This window comes from Schistocerca nitens, chromosome 4 (genome assembly GCF_023898315.1).
Source record: "Schistocerca nitens isolate TAMUIC-IGC-003100 chromosome 4, iqSchNite1.1, whole genome shotgun sequence".
NCBI classification, from domain to species: domain Eukaryota; kingdom Metazoa; phylum Arthropoda; class Insecta; order Orthoptera; family Acrididae; genus Schistocerca; species Schistocerca nitens.
This window is the reverse complement of record NC_064617.1, coordinates 382,906,305-382,926,596: the sequence shown is the minus strand read 5'-3', so window position 1 is coordinate 382,926,596 and position 20,292 is coordinate 382,906,305. Positions and strand designations below refer to the sequence as shown.

The 20,292-nt window shown below is 40.7% G+C and overlaps 1 protein-coding gene across 1 annotated transcript in view; it reads right to left on the bottom strand.

The window, feature by feature from the left end:
• LOC126251950 (meiosis-specific with OB domain-containing protein) overlaps positions 1-20,292 on the bottom strand; it is a 282,267-nt gene that overhangs the window by 223,754 nt on the left and 38,221 nt on the right. The window contains exon 5 of the mRNA XM_049952714.1: positions 1,965-2,157. Coding sequence (XP_049808671.1) covers positions 1,965-2,157 — 193 coding nt within the window. The remainder of the gene's footprint in view (positions 1-1,964; positions 2,158-20,292) is intronic.

Here is a 20,292-nt window from a genome sequence, read left to right as displayed (position 1 = left end):
AGCACCAATGTGTAGATCAACAAGACAGTCTGTGAATGTACAGTCTGTGTAGAAAACTGGTCTTTGTCATCCCACTACTACTTGCTTTGGCCAATCCAACAGCACCCTTGGGAGCCCATATATATGAGTTACACTGGCCCTTGGACTCCTGGTGCGGATGCTTTATTCAATGTTCCACATCTGGCCAGCATGCCATCCGTCACAACACTGGCAGACATCAAGGCAATGGCAATTCTTGTATTAATGGTGCACCAACTATGAACATTTCTGATAAAGATTTTCAGTTTACCTCCTGTCAGTATGCATCTTTCATGGGAACAGCATTCAGCACCTCATAATCAGTCAGTTTCACCAGCACACAAATCCAGGCTTTAGAGATAAGGGAGGACCTTCAAGCCACAAATTATAAAGGCACTTAAAAGACTTAGACAAGCTTCCTAGCAAATTATACTGACTACTGATAATGTAGACCAGTCCATATCTTACACAGCTGCTTTCACCACTTAATGCAGTATCTCCTGCACCTTCAGCATCCAGTACCACAAGCCAAGTGACAGCTTTTCGATGCTGGATTATAGGTCCATGTATGGACATTTGGATTCATGTCAGAATGGATACCAGAAACAGTCATCACCTACCAAGGACATCAGATGTTCTCCACCACAGTCAAAGACCTGCATATGCCAACATAATGGCCCAGGGCTGCAACTATCAGAACATGATGACTACAAACAATCTCCTTGGCATGCAATCCCTTTTCCAACTACTACATAGCACAATTTCTATAGCCACTAATGACCCAACTATCTGTCAACACTTTTTTTGCACAGGCCTCCCATCCATGAGGAGTGATAACATAAACAATTATGGGCTCTAATGGACATGGACAGCTCTTACTGACACATCCAGCTCTCTGGTATTTTCTGCAGTGGACCCATACCAGCCTTGAACATCACCTTTGATGATACTAAGTAAAGTCAAATCTGGCAAACCCTTACAAGCTCCACAAAGGAGCCTTTGCTTGTGGACCAGTTACTGGTGGGAGTGATTTAGTATACTTGGTGGATTGCAAGATGCAAGAGCTGACGGCACTCAGTTGACCAACTAGTGCACCACTAGCATGTGACTGCAGTCATTGCATGACAAGTTTCATTAGCAATAACTGCTATGTTTACTGTTGAATACTACGCCTATCTTCACGGTGAGACAGCATTCTGATCTATGCTACCGACTATCTTCCTGCCAGGCCTTCTTTTCAGTAGGTTTGTATTAAGCCAGTATTTAACTTGTGTTATAGTTTGGATTGTCCTGGAATGTTCTTGAACCTGTTTGTGATTTATCCCATCATAATTCCACTATTACAGGCTTCCTGTGTCATGTATCTACTTATGCTCATCCTGGGCTACAATCAAAGAGCTTAGGTAAAGTTGAGTGGTGCAAACAGATATAATAATTCTTGTCTTCCTTTTTCTTCTGCCTTCTAATTCCCCCATGCTTCTTGTTGTTTACTCCCTGCTCTCCTGTCCCTTTCATTATTTAGTCTAAAATGGCTTTACAACTATTACTTCTAGTACTATAATTTACATGGTTACTGTACTGTCTTGGACTTTGTACCACGATTTATTTCCTTGCTGTCTATACATTCACTCTTCTGCTGTCTTCACATTCATATATTGTCTATATAATTTCCACTCTCTTTCATATGATAGTTTACACAACTGACAGAAAATTTCAAATGACTGCAGTCTTTACTAATTTACATCTCATTCATCTCTCAAGAGCCTGTCTTTATGATTCATTGTCTACTGTGTCTGACATATATCACTTGACAGATATTTTCTCTCTCATTTTCTATTCGTGTTGGAAACTGATGACTATGCAAACATTTTACTAAAGGTAATTGAAGCAAAATCAATAATTGAATATATTTAACTGAAAAACTTTAGAAGCAAGTTATAACTTACATCACGAACAACAGCAAGTAGGTTCACTGACTCTCCCCGCATGCTGGACCCATTGCTGTGTATGTCAGCAAGAGTATAGAAATCTGTTGGGGGCTTTGTTGTATGATTCAGCAGAGGCTCAAATGCACTGCAGTCATCTCCTCCATATAACTTCAAGGAATTTTGGTTTTCAGAAACTGTCAGCTGACATGGACTGCAAGTGCAATAAAATTTGGAATCAATACTTGAACTGCTGGTAATTTATTAATTATTAATCCTCTGTATCTCATCAGAAACTAATTAATTTAGATTTAGGGCATGTAAATAAAGACTTATAACAAAATTATTACTGTGTAAGGTGAAAAAACCTAAGCTAACCAACAAATTAATAGATATTTAAGAAAAACTGAAAATCTTACATAATATGAGATAAACAATACATTTTGATAATTCAATGGTAAGTGATAGATGCTTTAAAGATTACATAAAGATTTTAAGTTTTTGTACCATATTGAGCTACAACCAAAGCACACTAGCACCAAACTGTTCAATCATAATAGTACTGCCAAATAATCTTGCAAAGATTATTATCACAATATCGATTTAAAATATAATGAATACAACATGATCAAATGAAGCAGGGTAATGGATATTTTTTTTTAAAAATCTGGATGTTCTAAGATGTGTAACTATTATACTGGTAATTTATAGATGGTTGACAGTTCTTACAGGTTACTAGTAGATTAATGACCTGCCCTCATTTATTAGCTCTAGTAGCCTACAATACTAGATGCAGACAACACAACTTCTCTTCATAGTAGTAATGACCTCAGTAGCCTTGGTACCTATGTTGAAAGGATAAGCACTCAAGCATCTTATTAGTTTAGTGGATTCTTGGTGAGTGGAAACAAAATTCAGTAGATGATTTTTACTCTAAAACGCAAGCTTCCCTTAGATGACCCAATTTACACTAAGTTTTTGGGGGTATATTTAGATAGTAAATTGTCTCTGAGTCAACGCGTAGAATATATTAGTAATAATCTGTTTAAAATAATTTACGTGTTATGGCAACTTATGTACTGCTTGAAATATGTATTACAACATCCTAGGTTTCATTTTTCTGAAGTATATCATATGGTACTATTTTGTGGAGCGGCCCTATTTGTGTGCATGACACCTTAATACTGCAGAAGAGAGCCACTATTGTCACTACTGGTTCTTTACATACAACCCACTATAAACCTTTGTATTATGAACCCATCTCAATACCTATGTGATCTACATAGTTCCATATATTTTTAATAAAATACTCACTTGTGGTATAGTGCCAGTGTTCTTGCAAGTACACTTTATGAGTTTTTTTCGGAAAGAGTGGATGTTATTTATTTCTTAAATTTCCTGTCTAAATTTATTATACTCTTTTACACATTGATATAATGCACTGTTTTGTTTCTCCTACTTTTTTCCTGTGCTGATGAAGTCAGTGGCCTGACCCTGTGCCATGGTTGCAGTTTGTATTAATTTTTTTTATTTCTTTTTTATGTACACTATGATCTGGAGTACGAACTCGCAAAAAACAGTCAGAATATTTTTGCATGCTTCAGACAGGTATGGAAGCAACCAGTTGTGAAAGATTCATTAAGGCTTTCTGTTAATGTGGCTTTGAGTCTGTTTATGTATTCTTTTGACAAACACAAACACACACACAGGGATATTATTTAGGCCTGTTGAGTTTTTGCTCTTTCTTGCCTTGTAACATTTCATACTTCATCCTCTACTGTAGGAAGTATACCATTGAACATACATCTATGTGGTTACTGCAATTCACACAGAAAAATAAACATAAATCTCTCTGTGGGAGCTCTGAATTCTCTTATTTTATCATTACCATCATTTTTCCCTTCATAGGTGGATATAACAAAATACTTTTGCGTTCAGAGGAGAAGAGTGGTGATCTTGTCTTAATTAAAAATGACTTGTCCGTCACCCCAACTCACGTATCATACCCACGACACCCTCTTGCCTATTTCACAACAATACAAAATGAACTGCCTTTCTTTGAACTTTTTCGATCTCATCTGTCACACCTATCTGGTAAGGACCCACACTGTGCATCGGTACTCCAGAAGAGGACAGAGGAAGTAGTGTAAGCAGTGTATTTAGATTAGTTGCACCCTCTAAGTGTTCTACCAATGAAACACAGTTTTTGGTTCATCTTCCCCTACATTATCCACATGATCTCTAGGTATTTAGTTGTGCAGACAGCCTTTGAATTTGTATGATTTATCATGTAACCAAAATTTAACAGATGCCTTGTTTATTTATCCATAAAATCATCCTCATGATATGGAATACAACTTATAGCAATACACAGCTGAAGGAGCATAAACCTTTTTTTACATAGATTTCTAAATATACATGCCTTTTAAAGGACAGTATATACATACATTCACATTACAATACTTTCTAAGCAGCAATCTCTATTTTAAAGTACAAAGTCAGCCTGAGAATTGCTATTATTTAACCAACTTCGCTTACGTATTTAATACATTTTGGACAGAATTAAAGTTACAGGTGACACAGGTTAGTCTCCCTAAATTCAGCGACAGAAGAAAAACAATGCTGGAGCATTATGTTTGTAACATTCTTCCTGAAAGACTTTTTATTATTTTTGACTGAGCAAGGTAATTCATTATAGAGTATGCTGCTCTCATACCTCACACTGTTATGGCATTTACTCAGCCTCTGATTTGTCAGATGAATATTACGATCGCCACAGCTGTGACAATCATAAATGTCATTATTTGTTTTAGAGAGGTGAAGATTTTTATTTACAAATGAAATGTCTCTGAGGTGTATATACAAGGGACAAGTAATATTCCCAGTTCTTTAAAGACTGCTTGGTAGGTTTATGTGGTGGTACTCAAATCATGTTCTTGACAATTTGTTTTGCATAACAAATGTTTGCTTGGTATTAACCTCCAGAATGGAACATTATTTGAGATGACTGAGGTTACTAGTGCAAATTACATGGTTGTAATGGTAGTCAAGTCACACCTTTGACTGAGAATTCTAAAGGCAAAGCATCAGTTTACACAGAAGTTTATCTCTGCAGGTAGAACATTGTAGTGTGTTGTCCAGCTAGACCCCAAGGAATTTTCTCTCATTGAACAGTTTGATAACTTTCTTCTCTAATGATGCTACATGTGTTGAATGGATCTTTGATGGACAGAAAGTCATATGAGCTGTTTTTTCTATAAGTGAGAGGTTGTTTTCATAGAGCCACTATACGAGCCTTTCACAGTTGTAAACAAAATGGGCTCTCATCTGCTATGAAGAAATGTTACAAGAGAGGAGGTTTGTATCATCAGTGAATAACACAGGTGTTGTTGAGGGTAGGTGTTCTGAAAGGTCATAAATAATGAGAAGAAAGAGGAGGGGCCAAAGATTGAGCCCTGTGGAACTCCTGATTTGACTGGTACTGTAACTGAACAGCTTGTTCTTCCATAATGTGTTGTTATATCTACCAGCTGCCCTATGTCTGACAAATATGACTGAAATCATTCATTGGAGACTCCTCTTATACTGTAAGCATCTAGTTCACATAGGAGCAGTGTGCGATTGATCAGATCAAATGTCTTTGCCAAATCAATGACAAGTCCAAATGCGTAGTGTTTTTCATTAAATGCAGTATTATCTGATCAGTAAATGAAAAGGGAGCCTCATGGATGGATTTATTTTTATGAAGGTCGAACTGTTGTGCTATTAGGACGGAGTTATTATCAAGAAAGGTCATTACTCAAGTATATACAATTTTTTCTATTATTTTGGACACATATGCCTTTCCCCTTTCTTGTATAATGGATCTATCTTGGAAGTTTTCAGTGGTTGAGGGAAAATGCTTGTACCCATTGAGCAGTTTTCATCAGCAACCTGTTTGATTACACAGCTAGATACACCATCAAGGCTATGTGACGGAATTTTTCATGCTCCTAATAACTGGGAGAACCTCCTCCAAAGTTCCAGATATTATAAAAAGTGACTGTCAGATCTTTTATACTTTTGAGGGAAAGATGTTGGTGGAGAGTGATAAACTGAATGATACCTAGCAATTCCAGAAAAGTGTTTACTGAATTCATCACAGATGTGTTTGGTGTCTGTTATTTGTTGGTCATTATACTGAAGGGATTCTGTAGTTTTCTGTTTGACATCAGTTTGTAAATTTTTCTGCCAATATCCCACGTGGCTTTACATTTTTTGTTAGACCCATTTATGTAGGCTTTATTTGCTATTTGTTTTGCTTTATATATTAATTTACAAAGGACCTTCTTGTGAAATCTGAAATAACTGTGGAAATTTGGATCATCTGTTTTCATACATTGCACAAAGTGTGACCTCTTTGTCTTACGTGACATTCTTATGCCCTTTGTGATCCACCCATTATCAGTTTTCTTGGCTGAATGTTGTACTTTGATTTTGTTTTACTTGAAAGGGCACATTGAAATTATGACCCACTATGTCAAGGAATAGTGAAGTTTTCTTATCTACATTATCTTCCTTGTAAATAACATCCCAAGACTGAGATTGAAGTAGATTTTTAAATGCGCTGATATTGTTAGGATTTCTTATATGTCTTCTGTAGATGAAAGTAAGTGATTATTTGTGTTCTATTTGTCCTAAACTAAGCCATAACAAGATACCCTAATGTTCTGAGAGTCCATTGGATCAGTTCAGGACATTAATAAATGGGAGAGATTCTGGGTCCAGGAATATGGCATCCATACAACTGCTTGAATTACATGTTATTCTACTTGGATTCTTTAATACTTTGGATTCTTTAGTACATTTTGGATATTGAAAGTTACTATGAAGTTAATGACATCACTCACTGTACATGAAATGTCACTAAAATTTACATTAAAATCCCTTACCTTCGCTTTGTGAAAATAGATGACACTTTCAAGCCTGTTTAAAAACTGGGATATGGTGCCAACAGAAGAATGGAAAATACAGACTATTATTACAATAGGCTGCATGATACCTACAGCATAATGTTCCAGAAGTTTCTTGATATTTACGTGGTCAGTTTTGTTGCATGTGCAGATTACTGTGGCCTCCTTAACAAGTATTAGACAGCCCCTCCCCTTGACCCCATCCTGCTATTAGATCTGCAGAAACTGTTACCAATTGTGTAATTTCAAAAGCTGAAGAATGACGTATTTTGATTTTTGCACCAGTGCTCTGTGAAACAAATAACATCAACCTTGATATTGCTGCCTGACAGGTTGATATACAGGTAATCACACTTTTTTGTATAGAGTTAATTGCCACTTTTTCTGCCATATGGATATCTTGCCTAAATCATTTTGCAGATTCATTTTGATCTCCTGATAGCTTTCCAAAATGGTAATGACAGCATCATCTGCAAAAAAATCAAAGAGGACTGCACAGATTGTTTCCTAAATTGGTTATATAGAGTAGAACAGCAGATATCACTTCTATTTTACTTGGTGACTTTCCATTAATTACTATGAATTGTGACTTTTCTGACAGGATATCACAAATCAAGTCGCACAATTGAGACAATCCTTCACAGGCACACAAATTGTTTAGAAGCCACTTGTGAGGAACGGTGTCAAAAGCCTTCTGGGAACACAGAAATAAGAACTCAATTTGAGACACACTGTTGATAGCACTTATTGCTTCTTGTGAATAAAGAGCCAGTTTTGTTTCACAAGAACTAGATTTTCTGAATCCATGCTGATGTGTCACTAGATAATTTTTGTTGGGGTAATTCATAATGTACAAACACAGAAAATGTTCCAAAAATCAACATGACTGACATGGACCTGTAATTGAGCAGATTACTTCTAGTTCCTTTTTTGTGTATTGGTGTGACCAGTACAACTTTCCAACCCTTAGGTACAGAACTTTTGCCAAGCAAGTGGTTGTATATGGCTGCTAAGTATGGAGATATTACACCAAAATACTCTGAAAAGAACCTAATTGGTATGACATCTGGACCAGAAGACTTGCCCTTATTAACTCTTTCTGCTCGAGTGGCGAGTAGTGCTTGACATTGTGAAATTTGTTTTCCACTTCAATGTAAAGCCTTGCTGACAATTTTTTGTAGTCTCACATTCTCCATTCTCGAATCTGACTATAGAAGGCATCAGTGCTGCTTGGTACTGACATCTTGGGAAGCCTGTGTTATCTCAGTGTCTAACTATAGCAGTTGCGTCGAGAGAAAAGTTGTAATTATTAGGTTCAAGTTAACAGACGTGAAATGGCTAGTTCTTCATACACAGTCCTTTCCAAGGAACAGATTGTAGAGGTTCTAGAAGAAAGTCTAAGTGAAAACAAAAGTAACAATGATTTTGATGATTACAGTGATTTATTGGTAAACAATTCAAATTAAATGGCAATGAAAACAGTCCACCCTGAAGAGTTCCAAAAAATATCACACAATGAAAAGTTTTGTATTGTAATACTTATGTAAATGTATTTGAACGGAAGTGCACATTTTGTTTTAATATATAACCTAATTGTTGGTCAGTGGCCTCACTGTTTCCACAAAGAGACTCATGCGACTTTCTGTGGCACGCTCGCTGCCCGGGTGGCGGCAATTTAAATAACAGTGCATGGAGACACCCTGTGTCTGCATTACGGAGAGCAAAGGGTTAAGTGACTTAAGTTGCTTTGAACACAGAGGGTTATTACTTCAATTACTCATATTGATAGCTGTTCTTGATTCAAATTCTGAAACACTTACCTCATCTTAAGCTCCTTTATTCAAAAGGTACCATTACCGGTTTCGAATCATTACCATTCATTGTCAGACAACTTTCATTAGAACATGGTGCATTTTTTATTGATTAATTGTCCAAAAATCTAAATAATAGATAATTGTAAGCATGCCACACAGATGGTTGCATTATAGATTTGCATTGGGATGTGACTTATGTGACATTTCACAGCCACAGTCTCCAACCATGTCATCATATGACAAAATTGCATTAAACTTACTTCATTGTCTTTGGTGGAGGAATTTTGGAAAACTGTATTTATTAACCACTTTTCGGCACTGTCATTGGTAACATTACTATTGCTATCATGAGGTGAAGGTATTGATTATGTCTTGCCTCTGGTGTACTTTACATATGACCAGCATCTCTTTGGATTTTCTACCAGATTTTGAGGCAGAGTTTTGTTCTGAAGACTATTAAAAGCATATTGCATTGAGAGCTGCACTAACTTTCAAGATTCTGTAAAGCACCACCAGTCTTGGAGATTTTGCATTCTTTTAAATCTGGCATGCTTTCTTCATTGCTTCTCCAACAGGGTAGTGACTTGTTTTGGTACAAATGTCTCAACTTCTGTCAATACTACACTACAACCGGTCTACACTTATGTAGTTAGTTTTGAAGGAATGGAGATTGTCTCTTAGTAAGGCATCAAGTGAATTTTTACCTGCTGTTTTGAATATATTTTTTTAATTTACTTTTGGTGGATCTGGATGTTGCAATATTCAGTCTCACTACAATGATCTTGTGGTCACTAAACCCTATTACATCATGATTCTTCCTATTTTCTCAAGATTATCTGTCGCTAAGAGGTCAAGCATTTTATCACAGGTATATATAGGTTGAACGGTCTTCTGAACTAATTGCTCAATTAATTTTGTATTTAGTATGATTCTGAATGAGGTTTAATGCCTACCACTGACTTTAAACATGTATTTTCACCAAAATATTGAAGGCTAATTGAAGTCATCACCCAACTAATATTGTATGAGTTGGGCACCTGTTTGAGATGACACTAAAATTTTCCTTGAAGCTTTCAGCAGCTACATCATCTGTGTCAGAAAGTCAGTAAAAGGAACCAATTATTAATTTATTCCAGTTGTCAAGGATAATCTCCACTCATACCAACTCACAATAGCTGTCTACTTCAATTTCACTACAAGATAAACTACTTTTAACAACAAGAAACATGCCACCATCAACTGAATTTAATCTACTGTTTCTCAACATCATCAAGTCCTTGGTAAAAGCTTTGGCTGAACTTATCTCCAGCTTTCAGTATGTATAATGATTTCTGCATCAGTACTTTCTATAAGAATTTGGATCTCTGATTTTTTTCCAACACAGCTACAACAATTTACAACTATAATACCAATGTTTCCTAGGTGTACCCTTGTCTTGTGTATTAACCAAACCCTTTGAGACTGAATCTCTCTTTTTAATCTTCTGCAAGCATCTGTCCTAAAAAAAGCCACCCAAACCTATTTCCCACATCACTCATTATCCACGTAGCCATCTCCTGTGTGTGTGGAAACCAATACCTGGCTATCCTATGGCACAAGTCAAGGAATCTGCAACTTATAGTCATGGAACTGTTTGAGTCTCTGATTCAGATGCTCCACTGAGCTCTGTCCACAGTCAGTCTGGTCAATGATACTACAGATAGTGAGCTGTGCTTCATCTTACAAGCAGGACTGGCTGTCTTACTACGTCAGATAGCTGCAGGACACCAGAGGGAATCTTTTCCAACCCAAAGTGACACACATCATTAGTACGGACATCAGCCACTATCAGCAGTTGGCTGCACTCTGTGCTCCTCATGGAATCCAGAAGGACCCGTTGCATGTCTGAGATGACTTCCCCCAACCCCATGGTATACACACAGAGTGCACACTGGACTAGTTCCCTCCTCAGCAGCCATATCCCTACAGTGCCCCATTGCGTACCTAACAATGGAGCTCCAAAATACCAGTAATGCCACCCTCTATGAATGCCCAGATCTTGAAGGCTGAGAGGATTCCTCTGTAACAGGCCAAGCAACTGCATCTGGCTCAGGATCTTTAATAGCCATATATAGCATCTGAAACCTGATTGTTAGACAAACCAGGAGGCCTGTTGATCCATCCTCTGGAGAGTCTTTCACTGTCTCTCACATCTTGAAGTGATCCTTCACTCGGTCACAGATGCGGGGTCAGTGTTAATGCAGGCAGTAGCCTGGCTGACCACAGTAGTGGACCAATTGAGGGATGCACGGGATAAGTCTGGCACCCCATAGTGATCCCTCTGGCTACAACTTCAAGATGTGTGACTGAGGCCAGCACCACAAATGGTCGCCAATTCAACTTGCATCCAAATGCAGCATTCCTGTCCATGTACATACTGAAGGTCATGGAAAACTACACTGCACAAACAAGCAAGAAATTTACAATTAAACCACACAAACACAAAGACAAATCTAAATGAGTAACTCGCTTCTATTTAGAAACTCATGAAATGAACACATAAATGATATGCTGGATTGGTGCTAGTATAGAGGTCGGCAGGTATCCTAATTCATTTAGTAATCCACTTCTTTCTGGTGAAGGAGAGAGGACAGCTATCACCCGCTCCATACCAAGAAGACCCTTTCATACAGCCTAGCAACCTGTGGCTGTTGCATCTGCAGTGAAGAGCAGCCCCTTCCAAAATATACTGAGTGTCTCATTGAGGTCTTTACAGACCGTAATTACCCTCCCAACCTTGTACAAAAACAAATCTCCCATGCCTTATCTTTTCAGTCACCTACCACCTCCCAAAGTCCCACTGTCCGGCCACAGAGGAGTATTTCCCTTGTAACTCAGTACCACCCAGGACTGCAGCATCTGAATTACATTCTCGCCAGGGTTTCAACCACTGCACAGTGTTTCCTGAAATGAGAACTGTCCTGCCCACTATCCTTACCCACCCCCCCCCCCCCCCCCACACACACACACAGTGGTTTCCTCTGTCCATCGAACTCATGCAATATCCTTGCCCATCACTACACAACCCCTGCTCCCAACTCCTTGCTCAAATTTGTGTAATAGACCTAGATGCAAGACCTGTCCCACACATCCTCACATCACCACCTACTCCAGTCCAGTCACAAACATCACCTATCCCATCAAAGGCAGGTCTACCTGTGAAACTAGGCATGTGTTCAACAAGTTGAGCTGCAACCACTGTGCTGCACTCTGCATGGGCATGACAACCAACAAGCTGTCTGTCCACATGAAAAGCCACCAACAAACTGGGGCCAAGAAACAACTGGGCTACCCTGTTGCTGAACACGCAATTCAACACAACATTCTTCACTTCAGTGACTGCTTCACAGCCTGTGCCACATGGATCCTTACCACCAACACCAGATTTTCTGAACTGCACAGAAGGGAACTCTCCCGGCAAAATATCCTACATTCCTGTAACCCTCCTGGCTTCAACCTTTGTTAGTCATTGTCCTCAACCATCTAGTCACTTTACTGTTCCATTCCAGCACTACACAGCCCTCTGTTCCCTCAAAGCACTCATTCTTTTTACTTCTCTCCTTTTCCGCTACTCCCACACTCTCCCGATTGCACCTAGCTGCCCTACCCTCTCTCCATCTTGTCCCTGCATGCTTCCCAGCAGCACTTTACTGTCCCCCACCCCTGCACTGCTATTCCTCCCCCTCTCTGCCCCAGCCTCCTCCTTATCCCCACTGAGTTGCCTCCCCCATAAGCCCACTGCTCGCAGTCTGGCTCCAGCTGCCAGAGACTGTGGCATGTGTGTGTGAGTTGCATTTGTGTGAATTTGTACATGTGTGTATGTTGTCTATTTTTGACAAAGGCCTTGTTGGCTGAAAGCTTATTTTGTAATAGTCTTTTTGTTGTACCTATCTGCAATTCAGCATCTCTGCTACATGGTGGATGGCAACTATCCTTTTCATAATATTGTTATATTCCATCCTGAATTTTCCATTGTTTAATTTATCATGGTTGAATGTTTCATCAAACATACTAGCTTTTCAATGAGCTTGACCATTCAAATTGGGATTTTAAGGCACAAACGTTAAATTTTCCCTCAAAATTGCTTTACTAACTAATTTGGGCTCATTGTCTGGACCAAACTGAACAAACAAAAGTATTAATGCATCACTAGAGCAAAAGTGTTGGTAGAGAACATTTTGATTACGGTACTTCTGGCCACTTTCTGGGGTCATCCACTATGATTAGATATGTGGTCTTAGAAAACTTTGTGAAATCAATATGAATTCACTCCCATGACTCTCTTGGCAGTTGCTGTGGGTAGTAAGGGGCCTTGGCTGGAGCCCTACTGACTCTTGAACACCTGTTTCAAGCGGCTGTGATTTTTTTTCTCTTTCTTTATTCAATCCTGGCCACCATACAAAGCTTCAAGGTACAGACTTTGTTTCAGTGATTACCATAAGGTCCAAGTATATTTCTTATGAAATCTGAGGTCTTTGACTATTTGGGATTACAATGCTCCCCCTTCTAACAATACAGTTATGATCAATAGAGTAATCATTGCAATGATTTGAATACTCTAAGAATATCTGGCACCTTGTCTGGCAATTGGCCATTTTGACACATTTCAACATAACAGACAGTATTTTATCTTTGACAGTCTCTTAGGTAATTTCTTTAACTGTAACAGGGGCACCATCAAACATGAGGAAATTTGCATGTACAGCACCATCATCAGTTTCAAATCATCCAAGTAATGACAATCTTGATAAACAATCAGTATTACTAGTTTCATTGGTTTCAGGATACGTAATGTCATAATCATGCTGAGATAAAAATTCTTCTGTCACAAATGGAAGACAGTGAAACTTCGGAACTGAAGTTATAGATGAGCGATTTATGATACATTATCACAATAAAGTGATGCCCCCTAGATACAGATTGCTGTGGCACGTGTCCTGTAAAGCGCTGACAACCTATCATCTGTGAGCCACTGCATTTTAACTCCCGCAACACTGGACTGCCAGCTGCTGATCTTTGGTCTGCAACTAGAAGTCAGCTAGCGGGCTGCCAAAGGGTGATACTAGCGGCCACACTGAGCCAGCAATCAACACAGCAACAGCCAGTGGCGCACTCCAGTCGGACTATGTTATGCATCCACCGACAAGGGAACCAGCGAATAAGAAAGCTGTAGTTATCCACACAGCCAGGCCTTAAGACCACACTCTGACTGCAACTGGCAGTTCATAAAATCACTGAAGACTGATGTTCACCTCCTAAGTTGTCACCACTGCTGCTGCTTCCCCGTCCACTGTTCACCGCCATCCGCCATCAATGTCGCACTTCTGGGGTGGGTCCTGCTTGGGCTTGGAACAATTTTCAGTAGTGACCAATGAACTTAGACAAATTTTCATATCCAATGACGGATATGGACTTTAGCTCAGAATCCAGGCAGAACACAGTACATGTTAGGGCAGTGACTGTGCTTGTTGTTGTCTTCTTCCCCCCTCCCCCCTTTCCCCCAAGCAGTGCTGCTTGTCTATTAGCACTGACAAACCTATAGAAATGTCACGGCTCTCAAATCAGTTGTCCACAGTGAGATGTAATGCCTAAAATCTGGAGTTCTTGATATACTCTTGACACTGGAAATTTTAGAAAATTTAACTCCCAAATGATTTTCAATATGGAATGTCCCATCCAACTATCATCACTCTGCATTCATAGTCTGTTAATTCCCCTTCATACAGCCATATTCACAATGGAAACTTTTCACATGAATGCCTGAGTACACAAGACAATTCTGCCAGTGCACTGCCCTTTTATACCTTGTGTACATGATACCATCACCACCTGCATATGTGCATATCACTGTCCCATGACCTATGTCACCTCAGTGTATGCCCTATATGTTGATACTTGCAAACTCACTCATCAAAAATTATAGGTGCTTCCAATTGAACTAGAATCACAAAACTTGGTAATAAGCAATGTTTCACAGTACAAATAAAGCAAAACTACAAAAAAACATTAATTTGGAATTAGATCACACTTTTTTTGCTCATCTGTCTTTCAGTACCCTTTTTTCTCAGGAGCAGGTAGAGTTATCAAATTGAGATTTATGTCACATACTTAAGTCTATGGTCCCTTGGCAGTGTAAAAACTTAAGCTTCAAGACAATGCAATCAAAATATATGGTCTTTTGTAAAGACCCATTTTTCTCAGGAATGGGCAGAGGTTTCAAATTGAAATTTATGTCAAATATTAAAGAGTACTGACACTTAGCAGGATACATAATTTAAGCTTTTAAGTCAATGCAGTCAAAAGATATGGTTATGTATGTCACATATTTTGAGGCTTTCAAACTCACTCATCAAAACCTATAGAAGAATTGTCTACAGGGTGATTCACAAGGAGTGTCACATAATTTGTGAGTTGATTCTACATGTGAAAATAAACCGAGAAAGTCCAATGAACACGCATCTGACGTTTGATTGTTACAGAAATGTAGTGGGTCAAAGACTATACACATCTGTGAATGATTATGAAGACAAGTGTGAATATTACTAACTGAAATGCTGTGTAGGTGCTGTGGTGAACAGAATAATGGTGGAACAGATGACTGATCCATCCTACAAGTGGTGTTCAAAAAAACCCCACCCATCTCAATGCACTTCTCAACATGCTGGAGGGTGTGTTGTGTTGCACATCAAACATTATTTCAGCAAGCTTTAATGTGGGCAATAGCATTGGTGATGCAAACAACAAGATCTTCACATGTATCCACCTTCGTAGCGTACACATCTCCCTTTATCCAGCCCCATAAACAGAAGTCTACTAGGGTTAGGTAGGGTGCTCTGACAGACCAGTTAATGGGTCCACCACAGGAAATGTGTAACTCAGATACTGGGATACTTGTCTGGTACAGTGAATCGGTACCGACCAAGGTGACACAATGGTTAGCACACTGGACTCGCATTTGGGAGGACGATGGTTCAAATCCGCATCCAACCATCCTGATTTAGTTTTTCCGCGATTTTACTAACTCACTTCAGGCAAATGCCAGGATGGTTCCCTCAAAAGGGCATGGCCAATCTCCTTCCCCACCCTTTCCTAATCCACATATGAGAATAGTGGGTGTTCATGACACCACTGCATGTAAATGTAGCCTCATCTGTAAATAAAGTATACTGCATAATGTCTTTGTGTGCAGCCATGCATTCACAAAATTGTTGTCTGCTTACTGAGTCACCTAGATGCATATGTTGCACGGGCTGCACATGGAATGGGTACAATGTAATGTATGCCACACTCATGTTTGTGAAACATTGAGCTGACAGCTAAGACACCTTGTACTGTTGGTAAGACTTCATTGTACCATTGCAATAATGTCTTCCCTTTCCTCAACTGACTGGACACCATCAAATTCTAATGTTATTTGTACACTGGGTCTGGATTCATGTAATGTTTGGAAAAACTCTAGGAAGTACCCTGGCACAAGGCGCTTGTCAATCAGGGAAACATCTCTGGTATTCTGTTACAGCCCAAGGGCACTATTGTTACAGTACCAGTAAACAAACATGTCCGCGTATTCTGCATGGGGGAACATATGTGGCATGTGGGTATTCATGGGCACAATGGACTTGCTCAATTAAACAACACACACACACACACACACACACACACACACACACACACACACACACACAAGGCTTCACAATTGCTCACTGATCCAACGCACGACTGGACAAGGCATACGCTTGCAGCTGTTGCCTCTGTGCGATATCACAGTGCTGCCATCTGTTGGAGAATCCCCACACATCTTGTATGATGGATCAGTCATCTGTCCCATCACTATTCTGTCCACCACAGTGTCTACACAGCATTTAGGTAAGTAATATTCACACTTGTCTTCATATTCATTCATGGATGTGTGCAGGCTTCTACTTGATCCAGTTCTGTAATGATCGAAATGGGATACATGTTAATAGGGCCTTTTCCGTTTATTTTCTCATGTATAATCACCTCAAAAATTACACTCCTGGAAATTGAAATAAGAACACCGTGAATTCATTGTCCCAGGAAGGGGAAACTTTATTGACACATTCCTGGGGTCAGATACATCACATGATCACACTGACAGAACCACAGGCACATAGACACAGGCAACAGAGCATGCACAATGTCGGCACTAGTACAGTGTATATCCACCTTTCGCAGCAATGCAGGCTGCTATTCTCCCATGGAGACGATCATAGAGATGCTGGATGTAGTCCTGTGGAACGGCTTGCCATGCCATTTCCACCTGGCGCCTCAGTTGGACCAGCGTTCGTGCTGGACGTGCAGACCGCGTGAGACGACGCTTCATCCAGTCCCAAACATGCTCAATGGGGGACAGATCCGGAGATCTTGCTGGCCAGGGTAGTTGACTTACACCTTCTAGAGCACGTTGGGTGGCACGGGATACATGCGGACGTGCATTGTCCTGTTGGAACAGCAAGTTCCCTTGCCAGTCTAGGAATGGCAGAACGATGGGTTCGATGACGGTTTGGATGTACCGTGCACTATTCAGTGTCCCCTCGACGACCACCAGTGGTGTACGGCCAGTGTAGGAGATCGCTCCCCACACCATGATGCCAGGTGTTGGCCCTGTGTGCCTCGGTCGTATGCAGTCCTGATTGTGGCGCTCACCTGCACGGCACCAAACACGCATACGACCATCATTGGCACCAAGGCAGAAGCGACTCTCATCGCTGAAGACGACACGTCTCCATTCGTCCCTCCATTCACGCCTGTCGCGACACCACTGGAGGCGGGCTGCACGATGTTGGGGCGTGAGCGGAAGAAGGCCTAACGGTGTGCGGGACCGTAGCCCAGCTTCATGGAGACGGTTGCGAATGGTCCTCGCCGATACCCCAGGAGCAACAGTGTCCCTAATTTGCTGGGAAGTGGCGGTGCGGTCCCCTACGGCACTGCGTAGGATCCTACGGTCTTGGCGTGCATCCGTGCGTCGCTGCGGTCCGGTCCCAGGTCGACGGGCACGTGCACCTTCCGCCGACCACTGGCGACAACATCGATGTACTGTGGAGACCTCACGCCCCACGTGTTGAGCAATTCGGCGGTACGTCCACCCGGCCTCCCGCATGCCCACTATACGCCCTCGCTCAAAGTCCGTCAACTGCACATACGGTTCACGTCCACGCTGTCGCGACATGCTACCAGTGTTAAAGACTGCGATGGAGCTCCGTATGCCACGGCAAACTGGCTGACACTGACGGCGGCGGTGCACAAATGCTGCGCAGCTAGCGCCATTCGACGGCCAACACCGCGGTTCCTGGTGTGTCCGCTGTGCCGTGCGTGTGATCATTGCTTGTACAGCCCTCTCGCAGTGTCCGGAGCAAGTATGGTGGGTCTGACACACCGGTGTCAATGTGTTCTTTTTTCCATTTCCAGGAGTGTATGTAACATTCCTCCTGAATCACCCAATACATACGTGCCAGGCCTGCAGTTCTAGCAGCAAAGCACGTGCCTGGAAACCTAGGTGCCGCTGGATCGAATCTCTGTCAGACCACAAATTTTTCAGTCCTTGTTTTAACCTAGACATCACCTCTCAATAATGTGAGTAGTCACCAGAAACGACACATGGCTTGGATTCCACGTTAAACTGTAGCTCCCCTTTTCGCAATTGGATAATTAGGGTAGGTTATGGACATGAAAGTCGCTGAACTGGCATCAAATATAAAGACTTTCAACAGAACACTGAATCACATATTCCACCATAGTTTGAAATAACTTACTTTTCTCAGCGTTCACAGTTAGTCCTGTAACTTTACACCTTCTAGTTAACACAACGAAATGGAATCAGTATTCTATGGTGGAGAATCCTGTGATGGTAGTATCATCTAGACAGTGATATGTTTTTTTAATACCAATATTTTTGTTTCCCATGTAACTGCAGCAGAAGCAGTTCCCAAGGCAAGTCTAGTAAACTTATACAAGCCCCAAGGAGTAATAATGGTTTGCACATCTTGAGATGGCTCATCCATTTCTAACTGAAAATATGCACTATACAGGGTGGTCCATTGATAGTAACAGGGCCAAATATATCATGAAATAAGCATCAAATGAAAAAACTACAAAGAATGAAACTCGTCTAGCTTGAAGGGGGAAACCAGATGGCGCTATGGTTGGCCCGCTAGATGGTGCTGCCATACGTCAAATGGATATCAACTGCATTTTTTTAAACAGGAACCCCCATTTTTTATTACATATTCATGTAGTATGTAAAGAAATATGAACGTTTTAGTTGGAACACTTTTGTCGCTTTGTGATAGATGGCGCTGTAATAGTCACAAACGTATAAGTACGTGCTATCACGTAACATTCCACCAGTGCGGACGGTATTTGCTTCGTGATACATTACCCGTGTTAAAGTGGACCGTTTACCAATTGCGGAAAAGTTCAATATCGTGTTGATGTATGGCTATTGTGATCAAAATGCCCAATGGGCATGTGCTATGTATGCTGCTCGGTATCCTGGACGACATCATCCAAGTGTCCAGACCGTTTGGCGGATAGTTATGTAATCTAAGGAAACAGGAAGTGTTCAGCCACATGCGAAATATCAACCACGACCTGCAACAAATGATGCCCAAGTAGGTGTTTTAGCTGCTGTCGCAGCTAATCCGCACATGAGTAGCAGACAAACTGCATGAGAATCGGGAATCTCAAAAACGTCGGTGTTGAGAATGCTACATCAACATTGATTGCACCCGTGCCATATTTCTATGCACCAGGAATTGCATGGTGATGACTTTGAACATCATGTACAGTTCTGCCACTGGGCACAAGAGAAATTACGGGACGATGACAGATTTTTTGCACACATTCTATTTAGCGACGAAGCGTCATTCACCAACAGCGGTAACGTAAACCGGCATAATATGCTCTATTGGGCAACGGAAAATCCACTATGGCTGCAACAAGTGGAACATCAGCGACCTTGGTGGGTTAATGTATGGTGCGGCATTATGGGAGGAAGGATGATTGGCCCCTGTTTTATCGATGGCAATCTAAATGGTGCAATATATGCTGATTTCCTACGTAATGTTCTATCGATGTTACTACAAGATGTTTCACTGCATGAGAGAATGGCGATGTACTTCCAACACGATGGATGTCCGGCACATAGCTCGCATGCAGTTGAATCGGTATTGAATAGTATATTTCATGACAGGTGGATTGGTCTTCGAAGCACCATACCATGGCCTGCACATTCACCGGATCTGACGTCCCCAGATTTCTTTCTGTGGGGAAAGTTGAAGGATATTTGCTGTTGTGATCCACCAACAACGCCTGACAACATGCGTCAGCGCATTGTCAATGCATGTGCAAATGTTACGGAAGGTGAACTACTCATTGTTGAGAGGAATGTCGTTAAACATATTGCCAAATGCATTGAGGTTGATGGACATCATTTTGAGCATTTTTGCATTAATGTGGTATTTACAGGTAATCACACTGTAACAGCATGTATTCTCAGAAATGATAAGTTCACAAAGGTACATG